This window comes from Exophiala mesophila, assembly GCF_000836275.1.
Source record: "Exophiala mesophila strain CBS 40295 unplaced genomic scaffold supercont1.1, whole genome shotgun sequence".
NCBI lineage: Eukaryota > Fungi > Ascomycota > Eurotiomycetes > Chaetothyriales > Herpotrichiellaceae > Exophiala > Exophiala mesophila.
In genome coordinates, this window is record NW_015622504.1 from 2,848,776 (window position 1) to 2,865,922 (window position 17,147).

General features: G+C 51.4%; 5 protein-coding genes across 5 annotated transcripts; 2 read left to right on the plus strand and 3 right to left on the minus strand.

The window, feature by feature from the left end:
* The first annotated feature begins 10 nt into the window (after nt 1-10).
* On the plus strand, nt 11-1,305 carry PV10_00897 (uncharacterized protein). Its single transcript, XM_016365031.1, has 2 exons — nt 11-472; nt 552-1,305. The coding sequence occupies exons 1-2, from the start codon at nt 294-296 to the stop codon at nt 1,123-1,125; spliced, it is 753 nt and encodes a 250-aa protein (XP_016228680.1). The 5' UTR covers nt 11-293; the 3' UTR covers nt 1,126-1,305.
* A 3,900-nt stretch (nt 1,306-5,205) lies between these two features.
* On the plus strand, nt 5,206-7,472 carry PV10_00898 (uncharacterized protein). The gene is made up of 5 exons (XM_016365032.1): nt 5,206-5,553; nt 5,634-5,769; nt 5,818-6,001; nt 6,054-6,814; nt 6,895-7,472. Exons 1-5 carry the CDS (start codon nt 5,488-5,490, stop codon nt 7,242-7,244), a joined length of 1,497 nt encoding a protein of 498 aa, XP_016228681.1. The 5' UTR covers nt 5,206-5,487; the 3' UTR covers nt 7,245-7,472.
* A 5-nt stretch (nt 7,473-7,477) lies between these two features.
* Nucleotides 7,478-10,644, minus strand: PV10_00899 (uncharacterized protein). Its single transcript, XM_016365033.1, has 2 exons — nt 9,975-10,644; nt 7,478-9,914 (listed from the first exon to the last, which is right to left on the minus strand). Exon 2 carries the CDS (start codon nt 9,649-9,651, stop codon nt 8,062-8,064), a length of 1,590 nt encoding a protein of 529 aa, XP_016228682.1. The 5' UTR covers nt 9,652-9,914; nt 9,975-10,644; the 3' UTR covers nt 7,478-8,061.
* A 1,928-nt stretch (nt 10,645-12,572) lies between these two features.
* On the minus strand, nt 12,573-13,979 carry PV10_00900 (uncharacterized protein). Its single transcript, XM_016365034.1, has 2 exons — nt 13,639-13,979; nt 12,573-13,569 (listed from the first exon to the last, which is right to left on the minus strand). Exons 1-2 carry the CDS (start codon nt 13,847-13,849, stop codon nt 12,761-12,763), a joined length of 1,020 nt encoding a protein of 339 aa, XP_016228683.1. The 5' UTR covers nt 13,850-13,979; the 3' UTR covers nt 12,573-12,760.
* Nucleotides 13,980-14,139: 160 nt separating this feature from the next.
* Nucleotides 14,140-16,526, minus strand: PV10_00901 (uncharacterized protein; the record flags this gene model as incomplete). Its single annotated transcript, XM_016365035.1, has 5 exons — nt 14,140-14,379; nt 14,435-14,650; nt 14,750-14,926; nt 15,013-16,063; nt 16,136-16,526. 5 exons carry the CDS (start codon nt 16,524-16,526, stop codon nt 14,292-14,294), a joined length of 1,923 nt encoding a protein of 640 aa, XP_016228684.1. The 3' UTR covers nt 14,140-14,291.
* Between the last annotated feature and the right edge of the window lie 621 nt (nt 16,527-17,147).

Here is a 17,147-nt window from a genome sequence, read left to right on the forward strand (position 1 = left end):
CACATGCCGTAACCCTTTTTGATTTTGATTCTGGCTGATATACCATGGCATGATTATAGTACGACCAACATTCATTAATCATTGCCCTGGTCAGCGCCAGCCGTTGCGACTACCTACTTACATACTATACTGCCTGAGCCTTCCGCCCTCCTCCATAAATGGTTTTCGATTCTTAATTGCACCTTCCACCGTCTGGGACCTCCACTTCGTCGTTCCTTCCCCGCCTACCTCCAAAGCTGTCACTGCCTTTGTAGCCTCAGTCAGTGAGCAACTATCTTGCAGTGCTTTCAACAATGACTACTCCGCGATGCTTTATTGTCCGACACGGTGAAACAGAATGGTCTTTGAACGGTCGACATACAGGTACTACCGATATCCCATTGACCAAGAGTGGTGAGAAGCGAGTTCGTGCCACTGGTCGAGCACTGGTAGGACGGGACCGCTTGATTGTCCCTAGTCAGTTGGTTCATATGTGAGTACATTGATCACCGCTATACAGACACGTACTGCCAGTCTCGACATTGCACATGTGCTTACATGGCTTCAATCAGTTATGTCTCCCCGCGCCACCGTGCCCAGCGTACCCTCGAGCTCCTGAACCTGGGCTGCCCAGATCCCTTCCCATGGCAATCCTCCCAAGATGCCGCCTCCGCCGCTGCAGACGAGCCAGAGCCTCAAACCAATCATACCGTCGCATCCGTGACCATCGACGATCGAATCTGTGAGTGGGACTATGGTGAGTATGAAGGAATCACATCAGCCGAGATCCGCAGCCGGAGGCAGGCCGCCAACCTCCCACCCTGGGATATCTGGAGAGACGGTTGCCCTGGAGGCGAATCTCCCCAAGATATTGTCAATAGGTTGGATGCGTTGATACAAGACATCCGTGACAAATATCACAGCCCCGTCATCGGAAAGCCAAAGTCACCGGACATGACTGGAGACGTCCTTGTCGTGGGACACGGTCATATCCTGAGAGCTTTCGCCATGCGATGGGTCGGTAAACCACTTACAGAGACAGCCTTGATCATGGAGGCAGGAGGAGTCGGCACCCTCAGTTATGAGCATCACAGCATTGATGAGCCAGCCATCTTACTCGGTGGTGGTTTTGTTGTCGCTGATTAGGTCGACATATTCATTTAATACGCCACGGATGGCAAAGTCATTAAGAACAGATGTGGCCTAGAGTTTTAAGACATCTTCCCTCATGTCGTCTACTATCAACTCCCACGTTTCTGCTCGGATTTCCGCCGGGTGAATAAACACATCAGAACCAGTATGACCAAGAGCCGCAAGGCATTGCGCACCTGCCATTGTCTCTTAGCTGTCGGTCTTCACGGCCACGGTATCCCACGAGACTTGATCCCCTGTCTATTCTGCTGATATCCATGAATCTATGTGTCCCATTTCATCAACCCAAATCTGCTTTCATCTCCATCAGTCATGCCCATGATCAATCGTCTCGAGGGGCGATGCTCCGGCTCTCGATCATAATAATCACTCTATTTCCCCTATCAGTCCTTCCGACACCGATCCACTCACCATCCCTTAGTTGGTGCACCACTCTCGTCTCCGCAAGGATATAAAGGTGGAGGTGGAACGTTTGGATATGGATTAGCAGGTAAATCCGGACTCACCGGACCGAGGGGAGGTGTCGGGGGTTTCCCCTGAGTGCTGGATTCTTGGCCTATGACGCCAGAGCCGAGGAATTCGAGACCAGCACCTGAAGACTGACGTTGGCTGCTCTGCTCTTGAGAGAAAGTAGTGCTCCAGTTTGGCGCCTCAGTCGACGGTGGCACTTCTTGATTGAAGGTTGTGAATCCAGGGTTCGAATTAGCCACCTCGGAGCTCTTCTGCGAGATCTGCGGAGGATTGATGGCCGGGCTGATGCCGAGACCAGTATTGGAAATGTTACGACTAGGTGGCAGATTGTACCTGAGGTAACTATTGCTAGGAGGCTCAACTGGTTCGGGGTCGAAAGCAGTCGTTGGAGTGCCCAATGGAACTCGGGGCCGACCTTCCGGGATTTGGCCTCCAAGCGCACCTTTGGCGCGAATCACAAGCTGAATCAGTGCAGCCTTGTCAAGGTTTTCAAGAGCGTTGATCTCGTCGTCGCCCGTCGGCTCCGCGTCGAGCTCAATCCCGACCTCGTTCTTCATCTGCTCCTTGGTTCGATACTTGAACACAAAACGCGCATACGGCTCTTCCAGACTGTCAATGTACTGGGGAGCACATCTTTTTTTACAGTAAAGGTATCCTTTGCCTGGCTGTACCTGCTTAGAACTGCCCTTTGCCTGAGCCATCGGAGCCGGCACATCATATCGTGGTTCCTCTTCAGCATCCGGAGGTGCATCAGTCTCTGCAAATGCCTTGGTCATGAAATAAGCACCATGAGGCCCGTATAGATCTCGGGAACCACGTCCTAGCGGTGTTGGAGTCGTATTCTTTGCGAGTGGAGTTGGACTGCTCGCGGCTGCCTGACCATTTTGTGGGTTGCTCCAACTTCCATCAGCCTGTTTATTCATCTCGTCTCCACTCTGGTTGTCGTTGGCCCAGCTGTAGTTTGGCTGTTGCTGGCTCTCTTGATTGGAATGAGCAGGTGTATTCGACGATTCACCAGTGTTTTGGAAACCGAAATCTGTCCACTCGGCCGCGTTCGTCAGGTTTTGATTTGGAGCATTGCCGCTGTAATTAATGCTATTTCTCCTGCTTCTAGCAGTGCTTCTAGCAGTGCTTCTAGCAGTGCTTCCAGCAGTGCCTTTCTCGGCCCCTGAGGCAGCCGTGTTTCCACTGACCGTGAAGTCGCCGCCACCCACCCAGGCTGGTTGACCAGGCGTTTCGGTGGCTGGATCATTGTTTGGTGCATTGTTCACATTGACATTGTTTCCCCATGAAGAGAGGCCGTTGATCGGAGGATTGTTCCCTTGCTGATTGTTATTCAGCTCTTTCTGAGCACTGCTTTCTGGGTCTTGTGGTGTAGTTTGTGCATGGCCCTTCTGTGCCGTGTTTGCAACATTTGCTAGGTTTGACTGTGTTGGAATGTTGTGGCTAGGAAAGACATTTGCGCTGTTTGGAAACTGGTACAGAGGGAATGTGATATTGGGAGGTGGCATCGGCATAGCAGATGGGGGAAGCCATAAAGGGATATGGGGCACACCCGGTACCCAAGATGGTGCTGCGGGCACTGGCGTTGAAGGTCTCTGCTGCGTATGCGGCAGAAGCGGACGCCCAGCGACTGGATTCGGCCAAAAGCCTGGCGGAAGAGACGCCGAAGAAGGCATACGAACGCGTTGAGGAGTAGGGCGATATTGCTCTGGGAGCCCTTGGTACACGGGATGGTGGGTGTCAACATTGGTGTTTCGGATTCCATCATATGCCTCGTAGTCTGTATAGAGATGCGGACCTCGAAACCGGACGTCTGGATTGTAGTAGTCGGGTCTCTCTCGAAATTGTTGATGACTGGAATCGTCCACCCATTGTGGCCTGGAGCTTGGGCGAGGATGATCGGACGTCGATCGTGGAATTCTTTGCTCCCCATGGTCTCCAAAGTCAAAGTGAACTCTGCGAGAAGCTCGTGTGGCATCGTGTAGGTGGGCTTCGTTGTGAGGATTGTGAGGACTATGGGGATTGGCGTAATCAGTGAAATAGGATGAAGGACTGCGTTGAGGATTGTACGGGGGCCGCGAAGAGCCGTGGAGTGGATGATGCGGATATCGATCGTCCCAATGGGGGTTATCTCTGGAAGAGTCATCCCGTGGATTGGGATAGTATCTTGGTCGGTAATCAGCAGGACCGTCAAAGAGGCGAAACATACCACCGGCAAGGGCAGCAGTCTGTTTAGAGTTTTGATCTTGCTTCTCTGAAGCGGCGAACCAGCCATATTTATCATTGACGTTAGGCGATAAATTGAGAACAGTACTGTGTTCGGCAGAGGAGGCTGGAGAGGCCTCGATTTCGATGGGGTTGTTAGTGCAGCAACGAAGGACTAGAACCTCAATGGTGCCTAGGTCGTCGAAATGAGATTCCTTGACCCCTTCAGGTATATTAGGGACTGTAAAAAGTGTCAGACACGTGTCGAGATCAATAACCAGCAGAAGCCTACCAATATTGTGGTTATCAAAGCGCCACTCACGGCCCATGTATTTACCATCTCCCATCGGCTTCTCCTTTTGCCTAACAGTGAAATCGATCTCGGACAAATGTTTGGCTTGGCCGTCTTTCGGAGGCCGGAGATTGACGCGGTTCCTATTACATTGGTAGTTGCCATCGATAAAAACGACCATGGAAAGACCATCCGCGATAAACTTTGTCGAAAACAGTCTCACAGTGAAGGGTTGTGGATGGGAGGGGATCGTGATGTATGTCTCGACGACTCCATCGCCGTACTGAGTGGCATACTCGGGGAAGGGAGAGTCGGTAGAGGCCCACTGTACATGGCAGACGAGGTCTCTAAGGGCAGGCATTACGATACATGAGCGAGGATGGATGAGAATGACTGATCTTGGAGAAAGGGCTGGCAGTTGATGGAGGTCGCAGTGTTTTGAGTTGGATGATGAGGAGAATGTGTGCAGGGCAGATAGTAGACGAGTAAGTGAAGATAGAAGGAATAGGGAAAAAGGTAGAAAGGAAGATAGAGGCGATGAAGTTGTGGCAGCCTTATAAATGTTGAAAAATGAGTGTTTCCTCCACCTCCAGAAAGCAGCAAATGTGTCACGGCTTTGGGCATGTGTTGTTAGTGCAGTTGAGTCGAACAGTCGATTGTGATTGAACTTCACATTGAGCTGTCAATGACTCCTCAAGCTTCACTGAGGCTCGACACAACAGTGAATCCAAAGTAGAAAACGAGATTGTCATTGTCCGCAGCCATGAACCCAAACAAGGTGAGACAGTCTGAGATTGATTTGTTAAACCTACAAGTTTGTGCTCAAGAGTTGACATTAACATCTTCAACAAAGTGAGTCCCGACGAAGCTCACAATCGTTACGTTGCCAGGTCAAACGGCAAGTGCTATCGTTGAACTGCGAAAGACAACGTTCAGTCGTTATTCAGTCGGCAGGTGCACATGTAGAGATCAGAAAGGAGGAAGTGGCGGCCATAAGATGATATGCCAAGAAAATGATGCCTGTTCTGGTTAGCTTGTAACAAGTCTGGCCTCTGACAGAAGGAGAGATCGAGAGACGGCGTTCTCGATTATCGGAATGGAATGGACACTACTTCATTATTATCCTCCCTTCTCCTTGTCCAGTCGCACTTGGGCTTTATGATTCACAACAGAGCGTTGACTCAGACATTCTCAACTCCCGACTGCTACTCAGAGTTCATACTCCGGCGGCATTGAGCAACGTTGATCTCCCTTCGTTCGAGCCACTGTGGCACATGCTCATCAACACCCGCCAGACTCATCCTCGTCTTGCTGGTGAAAGGAGTGCCTTACACCCACCCTCACTCTTACCTCTTCTTTACCCTTGAATTCTGCAATCTGCCAACATGAGTGCTACGAAAGCCCAATCCCAGAAAATCTTCGACAAGCTAAAGACAAAGCCAGCCAACAAGGTAGTCAATCCATGCTTTCCCGTCGCGCGACAGGCAACGCCACGAATTCCAGCAGTACGCTGACTTGCTCTCCGCTTCAGATCTGTTTTGACTGCGGACAAAAGAATCCCACGTGGTCTTCGGTGCCATTTGGCGTCTACCTATGCCTTGACTGCTCTTCCAACCACCGCAATCTAGGTGTCCATATCTCTTTCGTCAGGTCTACCAATCTTGATGGTAAACATCCCTACCACACCTCCCGGACTCGTCTCTAACGGTGCACAGTCTGGCAATGGGCACAATTACGTACCATGAAAGTTGGCGGCAATGAGTCTGCCACAAAGTTCTTCCAGTCCAATGGTGGCAGCGCTGCTCTGGCAAGCAAAGATGCTAAGATCAAATATACTTCCAGCGCAGCCAACAAATACAAGGAGGAACTAAAACGGAGATCAGCAAGAGATGCTGAAGAGTATGTTTGCATGCTTCCGCGATGCTCACCATTCTCTGACTCCTTTCCCCAGATTTCCAAATGAAGTTGTCATTACCGACGAGACTTTGCCGACGCCAGGAGATGGAACCACCTCCACCCCCTCAGGCGAACCTGCCGATGACTTCTTCTCCTCCTGGGACAAGCCTACAATTAAACGGCCTAGTAATCCACCGTCTCGTTCTGCCACACCACCTGTGGTCTCTCGCACGGCGTCCCCCTTTCTCTCCGCAGGAGCTTCCAATGGCGCAGGAATCCGACCAAAGTCTCCTTCTCCCCTCGCTGCGAGCGCTGCCGACGCCGAGAACGCTTTGTCTGCGCCAACCGCCATTCGAACTACATCCACCTCCGCAATTCGGAAAGCTCCTGGTGCGGCCGGCGCCGCCAAACGCACTAATATTCTTGGTGCAAAGAAGAATCAAAAGCTGGGCGCAAAGAAAGTCGCAGGTGACGAGATTGACTTTGAAGCTGCGGAAAAGGCCGCAAAGGCTGAGGCGGAACGAATAGAGAAGCTGGGATATGACCCAGAAGCAGAACAGGCAGAGGCAGCGGCCAAGAGTCGGTCGACGAGTTCCATCACGAAGGACGCTCCAAGTCCGATTGTTTCTCCAAGGGCAGGCCCCGGATCTTCAAATGCATCACACACGCGAAGTCCAAGCGAAGTTGAGCGACTGGGTATGGGTGTGGCAAGACTTGGCTTCGGAATGACCAACAAACCAGCCGGCGCATCGAGTGCTCCAGCGCCCAAGAAACTCGGCTTTGGCAGTGTCGGAGCTAGCAAAGCCGTCGTAGATGGTGAGTTTTGTAGCCTTTGCGTCCCTGTCCTCCTCTCACATCATGTGATCCTTACGCTGACCAATCACCAACTGTTGCAGACGACGATGAGCAATATGCACGTGAGAAATTTGGCACTCAAAAAGGCATTTCCTCAGATGAATTCTTTGGCCGCAACGCCTTTGATCCCTCTCAACAAGCCGAGGCCAAAACAAGGCTGCAGGGATTCGAAGGTGCCACATCCATCTCGTCAAATGCGTACTTTGGGCGGCCGGAAGACGACACAACTGGACTCGAAGGTGGCGAGTATGGGGATATCGAGACAGCGGCCAAGGATTTCATCCGCAAGATGGGACTGAGTGCGGGAGACGACCTGGAAAACATCATCAGCGTGGCGGGCGAAGGAGGCAGGAAGCTGAGAGGTGCAGTTGCTCGTTATTTGAACAGTTAGGGTTTAGTTGGGTCAAGCAAAGTCATGTTGCAATCACGATGGAAAAATACAAGACTGAAGGTAATGAATGTTTCATACAGACATCCTGTCCCTTCTTTCCTCCAAGCTCTTGACGACCATGTTCTCCTAGTGGCGGGCATGCGGGTGTCGGGCGTGAAGATGTGACTAGATATGAGATCAATGATACGCTTAACCAGTAGAGCAGTGCAACACTTTTTGCGAAAGGACAGAAGCACGTGGAAATATGAAATAGATTCATTCTTTAATTGGTGCTAAAGCTAATAAAGGGGACAAACACCTCCAGTGTCAGGACTGTTGGCCCAGGAAGATACATGCTTCACTTGACGCTAGCTCTCATACTCCTTGGGCTTGTCAACCAGTCGAGTGCTGAAAAGGGAGATCTGAATCTCGGGCTGACTCAGCGTCATCAATTGGGAGCCCAGCGACCGTTCAAGCACAGAGGACAAAGATAGAGGCTTGCCGATACGGCGTCGACAAAGCCTTGCCTCGAAGGCTTGATTCAACGTGGAGGGGCAGAAAGGAGAGTGTTGTTTGTATTTGCTGATTTGAAAATAGCATTCAAACTCGACGGGATGGAAAAGTTCAATGACAATCGAACTAGGCACTAGGCGTCAATCGAGGAATTTTGTCATGATTCCGGTCGAACTTTGTTTTTCGTTAGGGGTGGATTGATAGAGCTCCATGTCAATTCAATCTTCAGGTCATCATAATTCGTGATGAAACGAGCGGCTGAGTCTGCCAAGAGAACTCGATAGGCGATCCTGGGCACTGCCCAGGCGATGATGGGTAAAGGTTTTCAAAAAATCACGCTCTTGCGTTTCTCGGCACTGCTGAGCACCAGACGGGGCGTGTTGCGTCTTGCAGGCTCAATCTGAACAATTGGTCCTCCTACAGCATTGCCCTCCTCACTGCTCAAACTCTTGGCTCCAACACTGTCGAGCGAAGAACGTTCTCGGGACTTTTCTTTTATTTCGGACCCGATGGCACCACTGGCGGCAGCACGAAGGCTGCCAAGACTTGGTCGGCTCGAAAGGCTGGTACTACCACCCAGGGCAGAATCAGTGTCGGACGAGACTGAGAAGTTGAACTCATTTTCACTCCCTGGAGTAGCTGCACCAGAGCCTGGTTGGCGAGCACCATCGCTTCGGCGCTCTCGTCCGGCACGAACTAGGTCATGGACAGCACGGCGGCGTTGACGTGTTGCAAAGTTCTTGCTGCCCTCATGCTTGGAGGTTGGCTTCTCTTCAAGCTCTTGCAGGAGCGGTGGCCCTTTGGGTTGTCTGATTGGATGTTCTCCTGCCCGTCCTTGACCAGGTCCGAAGGTGCCCGTCAACGGTGTCTGTGGGAAACCAGCAGACCTCACAGCCAAGCCCTTTGTCCATTCCCCTGTGGTCTTGATGTTTGTTGACGACATGTTCTTTCTATGACCACGGCGGAACGCGTTTGCAGACGGTGGAGGCAGAGGTTCGACCTCCTGTTGAGGAGAAGGCGTGGGCTTGGGGGGTGTTTTGGAGCGGGTGTCCGTTTGTGGGACTAAAGGATCAGAAAACTGACGTTGGTAACCTGGGTGAACCGGAGGTGGTGAGACCGAGTGGTGTCGGTGCTGCTGAGACATGTCCTGTTGCTGAGCAGCAAAATTGTCCACGACAAAATTGGTCTGCCCCGTCATTGGATTGTAGACGGAGAAGACGCCAGGATTGCCCGGCACCGGTTGGACAACCGGTTGCAATCCGTGATGGAATTGCTGGTTGTACAGACCGAGCGGGGTGATGGGAGAGGGGGATTGAAATTGGGCTCCAGAGTTGCTCATAACGCCGGTGTTGAGATTGAGGCCGGAGAACTGCTGAGCGGCAGCTGTGACATTCAAGAGCTGCTGCTGTAGGGCTCGCTGCTGCTGAGCGAGGTAATGATTGGTGGCTACGAGTTCGTCGTATAGATTCTGATCCATGGGCTCTGAACCATCGGCGAAGTCGAGAGCAGGAGGAGCAAGCACCTGCTCAGGCGCAGAAAAGTTCTGGAAGTTGCTCACTGAGTGGCGGTTTCCGGGAAAGTACATGCCGGTAGCAGTCTGGGGGGCACGATTGCCATTTTGAGCCGGGGCGAACCTGCTGTTCTCGAGACCATGAGAGGCAGGAGGAACGGTGGCAGACTTGGGAGCTGTACGAAGACCAGCCAACAAGTGACCACGGGCAGTGCGTGGAGTGGCGCCGATATTGGCCTGTTGAGTTTCGTCGATGGTGGAGATCTTTGGAGGAGGTGCCACACTCAGACGTTTGATGTGAGAACCTTTTCCGCGAGAAGCAAAACCAGGGCCAGAAATGCCAATAGAGTTATTGAAAGGAGACTGATAAGTCATTTGAGCAACACCGCCAGCGTCGATGCTCATGGTAGTCTAGGAAGGGAATTCTGGATGTGCAGGCTGTTGACTGGAATTTATGGTATGGGTGCTAGTGATGGAGAATGCGAATCGAAGTAGTGCGAGATGCGTCCAAGAGTTGACCAAATACGACAGGAGGAGGCTCCGGGATTATGAAATTATGGTGGTGATATAAAAAACAAGTAGAAGAGTGTCGTTGAGAGCGGGTGCAAGACGAACGGGGGAATCTAAAGCGCCGTTGGGTGACTCGACCAGTCTGGACAGAGAGTGACCTAGATGGATGGTTAGCAATTTGCTTGCTCTGTGTGGGAGTGAATCGCGTATTCGCGTACCGAGATGATTCAGCCAGCTGTGACAAGAAATGGTGGTGATAGACAGAAGACAACGGGATGGAAGTCAGTGACTAAAAGGACTTGGTGGACTGAAATCGATGAGATATGCTGTTCGAGGTGAAACGAAGGTCGTCACTGCTTGCGAGAAAGCAGCGAGATATTGCACAGCAATGATCGGATAGATTTTTGGAACTGTAGTATCAATGATTACGAGTAAAGTGGCGAGAGGACAAGTTGTCCTAGAGGTGAAGCTTTGGTGCGCAGCGAAGCCGGTGTAGTAGTCTTTGGAGCGGTGGAGGAGAAAGGGCTCGTGCCAGCAGTTCCGCGGGTGCGAATGGCTGAGCGATTTCGACAATGGCGATGAGGACAAACTGCAGCAGTGAAGGGGTAAGGAAAGGCGAGGTCGTCGTTGGTCGACGGTGTAGAGAGTGAGAGGACGAGGTGAAGAGGGGACAAGCAAAACGGATGATGAGTGAAGGAAGGGGAGATGATTCTGGAGCAGGATGGGAGAGGGACAAGAACAGACAGCAGACGAAGAGAAGAAGTGAGGAGTTGAAGTGAGCGTGCGTTGTGAGTCGTGAGGGTGGAGGGTGGTGCGGTGCGCTGCGAGTTGGTCCAGCTGGTCCAGTTGGTCCTAGGCTCCCCAATGTCCCAGGGCCACAGTGGCTGCATACAGGGAGGAAGAATGGGCCTGATGGGCAGATGGATCATAAGACGAATGGAAAACAAGCCGATGGATCAGGCGTTAGGGCGAGGGGATGAGGGACCCTGAGACGCCGAATTGGGGCCCATACTGACTCCTGGCTGGTGGAAAGTCTTCACCAGAGATCAGGATGCCCAAATAGACAGTCATGACAAAATAGGGACGCCTAGCCGGGTGAAGAAAGTTGCCCTAACACCCGGCTCCAGCCCTTGCTCCGGGGGATGATCCAACTACAGGGGCAGAATGGGAGTGGTAAATCCCGAGTTTGCACGCTTCAGGTGGACACTCTCTCACCCATCCACCCAGACGGCCAGAGTACCACGAGTCTCTACCCAATCAGCATCGTAGCGGTCCGCAATAGTCCTGAGGAGTCACCCAAACAATTGGTCCCGGGGTGCTGTGCTCGTGGCTGCTAGCTCGACTGGTAAAGTCCAGGGGTATGTGGAAGCGGGTTTCGGTTGGTGGAGAGCCAGTGAGAGCTCCAATGCTGACAACCACGACCTAAAGGAAGTACTGTGAGCGACTGCAGGAGGTGACCTTGTTCGGGGCCCGGGCCCTTAGCGGGCTCTTGGCTCTCCCCTTTGGCTGGAGGTGCCCCCCCTCAGGACCTCCAACGAGCCGCGAAAGGTGCCAATCATCTTCTAGCCGAGTTACAGTCACGGGCTCCAGCATGTTGGTGCCCCCTGGACAAGATTGGAAACAAGCGCCACCACGACCATTCATATTTCAGCTTTCTCACGATTCTGGCTCGAAAAAGTCATCTCCACACACAACTTTTGGTCGTGTCCCACTCACTGTCCAGCCTTATGCCGTTTTGTACGCCATCTGGCCTAAAGATGGAGTCGTTAGATGGCGCGACCTTCATACTTGGTTGATCCTACGGGGACAAACGCAACGTGGACGAATGATGCAAATTGGATGGGTCCACATACAGGTCGCATGGCCGTCAAGGATGCCTTCTATAGGCCCGCCGTACATGTAGTCTACAAACATACGCAGGAGACATGCCAATGGTATAAAGTATAGGCGCAATAGGGCGACCATAGAGTTCGACCAATCCGAGGCCCTCTGAATCGAAAAGAATAGTCAGTAGCTCGATCGAAGTCTTTTTTCCAAAGTCCAGATATACGGAGTAGAAGTTTTTAGCTGCACAAGAAATTTGATCTACTTGACCGTAAATATCTGATGTGTCGCCATGTAGCAGCGTCGCGTAGATGTGCGTATTCTTGGATGATTTCTGACGATACATTTCAGGGTCTTCCTCACATGCTCTCCTTCAAGTATTTGGTTTCCACTCGTGTTAAGTGGTAATAAGACAATGGCAGTTCTGACATGTTGCCGATCCTCGTCGACACGAGACACAGGCCCCACCAGTTTGGCGATCGAGCCCAAAATCAGGAGCACCATTATCATGTATCCCCCCTCTGAATCATCTATGATCAATGCATCTGTGTGTGCGGCTGGGATGGGAGAGTGGATGCGTTCAAAATGTGTCGCGTCGTTGAGATTGCATTTCGGCGTAAGCCTGAACCTGCCGTGCCTTGATACCCAGATGATACGCCTTGTGGCTTGTTTGGTTCCAACTGAAACCTGCGCAGCTGGGCTGTTAGAAGTGGCCAGACTCAAAGCTTAAAGTCACACCAACCATTTGGTTCATTTTCTTTCTCGAGCTTCTATTCTGTGCAAGACTGTAGACTGCCCCTGCCTATCATCAATAATCAATAGTGGCGGAATCGAGGCAGCCATCGTAGTGCCCGTAATCACCATCTATCGATAAATACCGCGTAGCTGATGGCCGAGACCCATGAGTCCAATCGAGCCTGGTGGCGTCGAGATCAAGCACAAGAGGACGTGGGAGAGTACCAAGAACTAGTACAGCCAAAGTTCATCATAGTCGGGAGAGAAGAGGGTTCTTCGATTTTATGTCTCGCCCTACACTCTTTGCAGGCTGCCAGTCACGGCCGACTGCGTGAGAATCTACCTGTCTTGACGACTCTGTAGTGTACATCTTGGTGGTGACTATAACGACAAAACATCCACCAATGAGCCCCTGAAAATGCTGATCCTGTGCTGTACAATGTAATTATTTTCCAGTTCCCTGTCCGTTCCCTTCAACATGATCTCGCGCATCATGGGCAGCTCGTGGGAGGATATCAGACGATGCGGTCGCAGACTTGGATCCTTCCTTCTCAACCTCGGCGTCAGACACGAATTCGGAGATCTTTTGATCTCCTATCGACTGCTTTTGCTCTGAGCCTGCCTTGGGCTCCTTGTTCTTCTTGGCCTTTGAAGCCCGGGCTGGGGTAGGTTCTGATACAGGCTCTTCCAAGAGCCGACGCTGTGGCGCTGCTGCTACTGACTCGGCATGCTGGGCCTTTCGTTCGGCAATCTCGTCCACGAGTTTTTGTCTTTCGCCCTCTAACTCAGCGTCTAGCTCCTCGTCGTCTTCTAATTCGCCCTTATAAACCTCTGGATGTCTCTGGAAACATTGCTGCATCCCCTGGAATTTGTCGATACAGTCCATGCCCTTGGGCTCCTCTGTAGAAAACACAAAGCAGGAGAAGGCCTCTCTGAACTCTTCCCCACACGGACCATATGCCATTCCACCTAGACAAGGACAGTCCCAGTTGATCTCGCCTGTTTCCGGATTAAAAGCACCTTCAGAAGCAGCCTCTTGTTCCAATTCCTCGGCTCCGCCTGAAGGACCCGTGGAGAGTGGTGGTGCGGTTGTATCGATCGAAGTCGTTGAAGCATTTTCGGTAGACATCTCTTCAACAGCGGAATGCAAAGCCGCAGCATTTTCGGATCGGGCCTTTTGACGCGAGGTCAAAGCATCCAAAGTTGAATACTCTTCAGCATCTTCTAGAGCGTCGGTGTTGGGGTTTAACAGATCTAGAGAGTAATGTCAGTCATCAGTCGGAGCACGCCACCAAGAGCAACGAAGGCCTTCTCAGGACTTACTAGTCGAGGGCTGGTCTGCAAAGACTGGGCTTGTGTTGTAGTAATAGAGTCCAGCAATGGCGATTCCCCATCTTGCTGCAGTGTTCTTCCAACTTCTCTTCGAGCTGGCGGGCGATGAGCTTGCAAATCGTCGAGGGACAATCGTCCGCGCAGGGGCGAGAGAGCTCTGAGCTGCTGCGCGAAGGACGGTACGGGAGGCGGGTCGAAACATAGCGGGATGTGATGGGCTCTTCTATGTCAGATTATGAAACCAAATTGTCATGAACACATTGCAATGTCGAGTTCGAAATGAGCCGGGGTGGAGGAGCAGGATGTGGAATTGCTAAGCCAGTCGGTTGCTGTCCTTGGGGGATGTTGGCCGGAAATCTTTTTTGCTTCGTCCGGGACGGAGCGAGGTGCTGATGTAATATCACGTGAGAGCAGAGAACAGCCGTGGGATTGACAGTAGGTCAACTACGGCGAACTTGAATACTCAGACGCGTACGCTGGTTCACGTGACTTGATCAACCAGATATTTCTGAAGCCATCGTGGTTGACCATCTCCTGCCACGCTCAAAGCGTGGAATAAACTATTTCTGACGATGATAGGTATCGTCATACGCTGTCGTGGCTCATGGAAATCATGGCAAATTTCATTATCCCATTTTGACCACTCAATTTTGTACAATTGCGCCAATCCCCAGAGCGACTCGAAGAACACTTCGTCCATGAGCAATAAGCTGTCTTTCCAGAGATTCCCGACTATTGATGTTAGCTTTGCTTCTTTATATAACAAGAGCAGTAGCACGAGACTTACTCCAAGTGATCCGATTCCTGGATAACGCCGTCGAATGTTTTTACCAGCGCATTGATCACACTGGCAGTGTGCTGAACGCCAGCGAACCGCTCCTTCATACAGGAGAAGAGACCCAGCAACATCTCCAACAACTTGGAAGCATCGGCACGTCGGTCCTTATCTGAGCTTTTGATCTGTGACAGCAGGACCGAAACAGGAAGCATAACCCAAGCGGGCCTATAAGCACATTTTCGATCAGTAGGTTTCCAGGTGAGTCGACGGCAACAACGACAGCGATGGAGGTGACAAGGGAGAGCAATGAGTCAAGGGACATACACATTCAAAGGTAAATCCTGTGCGGCAGCATCTCCGAGCAAGTTGCCCACCTGGACGGCAATTGCAGCCGACGTTTCTTTTAATTTGTTGACGGCAACAGAGTTGAGTAACCATTGGATGGAATTCTGGTCATCTGACAACTCAATGTACTGTTCAAAAAGGGATGCTTTGGTCGATCTGGAGGTTGTAGATGTGTGTGTCAGCAAATAAGCAGACTGGGCGTATCTTGAGTAAATAAATACATCGCTTTTGAAGACACTCACTGTGACATGATGCGGAGAACGTGTCCAGACACTCGCATCCGTCGCGGTATTTTGCTCTCATCGAAATCCCGAACGGATCGCTCGAACATGACGTTCCACTCCACCAAGGACTTGTCGATTGCAACGATGCGATCAAGGTCAGCGCCATGTTTGTTGCTCGAATAATCTTTGCCTCGCCAGTCGTCCCACCTATTTGAGTTGTGCCTCAGAAGGACAATCTCATTCATGATAACGGACAGTTTACATAGGGAAATGAAAAGAAGAGCGGCATATATTTTGGGTCCTTTGAGAGACATATTGTGGTCGAGACGGCGACTTCCAAAATCAGAAACGCGGGGAAGTCGTCCGGGCGGGTATTGTTTTAACTTGTGAGGCCTCCTGAGCGCCAGGGTAAGAGTTCGGTTACGTTGAAGGCCGCACCACCAGATGATTCGGTGATGAGGCAGATTTGAGGTGTGCAGCTTAGCCAGTAAGGCATGTCGCAAGGCCTCGTCGCCCCAAAAGTAATTGACTTCGCGAGTCTCGTCGTAGGGGCTCCAGTGACTGAGGATCAGGGACGTTTGCACCAACTCGATGGCACCTTGGTGTGCATCCCGCACTTCATTATAACGGTCACGAGCATGGCCAAAAAGCGTCTTTTGGCCGTGAGGTACGGATACGTATGGACTTTGTTTCAATTGTTCTTCGTCGACGTGTGCGAAAGCGGAAAAAATGATGGTGTGGAAGACCAATTCGCGTAAGGGTTCCGATTCTTGTCGTGGAGAGTCTGCAATCTGCTCGCTTCTCCGCTTCTGATACCACTGGTAGAACTCGAGCTCGTCTAGAACAGGACACAGGGTATGCATGGTCTGGAAGTAGATCTGAACCAACTGGAGCTCCAGTGTTGCTGGCAAAGGGGCCCAACTCTTTCGGCCTGATGCTGTTTGCTCTGACTCTCCAGCGGACGACCCAGGCGGCCGGGTCGATGAATTTGAATCGGTTGTGGCCAGGTCTTCGCGAGGATCGGTGCCCAGGAGGCGATGACTTACCCAGACTGCTGAAGGAAGACCATCTGATAGGTAATATTGTCAGTAACATGGCCTCTCACGGAGTCTTGGTTTCCTCTTTAGGGAGAATTTCATACCAACACTAAACAGAGCCCTTTGTAGGGCATCGAGGTCGCGCGTATCAAAAGACGCCGGGGTAACATCAATTTCACCAGCAGAAGATTCCAGGGTCTGTAACTCTTCACTGAAAAATTGATTGTGGTCGTTCCATTCATGAAATGTGGGAGAAAAGCTGTGGTCTGATAGGGATGGAAGCTGGACGTCCATGGGATCAAGAACGGTGGCTGTGGGATCGACCGACTGGAGAGTGGTTGGAGTCTTCTCCTGCGATGTCACATCTTCGTACATCACATCAGGATCTCTGAAGTCATCGACAAGGAAGTCATACATCTTATCACTTGGGCTGGCATCGAGTTCGCCTAAGTCGTAAACCAGGCTTGGGAGGCTTTGGTCCTGTGGTTGAGCCATCCTGGGCTGCGTCCCGCGGGGTGCCTGCGTGAATGAGAGGCAACGTGCCAGACATACAAACCAAATGGGCAGAGACCAAGGGCGTGGAGGAGAGAGAAGGAGGTTGAATTAGAAAATGAATTCGGATTAATGTGCAAACACTCGAGGCCAGCTCCGAGTTGAACGGACCCGTGCCCGTCGTATTGCAATAATTCGAAGACACCAACAATCGGCCCGATGAACTTGTGTAAGAATGGTGACCTCTGGCTAGGATAGTGAGAGATTAAATGGAGATCAGATGAGCCATATTGGCACACCTCTGACCAGGTTTAGGCAATATTCATCATGTTGAGACAAAAATGGGGGATGTAGCAAGAAGCAGGCGACAGAGGAAATGGTTGGCGATGACAACAATAATCATGTATTATTATTGAATCCCAGACGCCAGCACAGCAACAGTTCATTCCCATGTGGCATTCAGTGGAACCCTCTGCTAGATGACCAACCAACTGGCTGAGGGGAATTCATTACTATAACCATATCCTTCAGGATTACTCCAGAAACTTTTTCAACTCTGGAGGAGGAGCAGCTGATCCGGGTAACTGGTCTAGTCGAACAGTTCGGAGAAGAAATTGTGTGGAG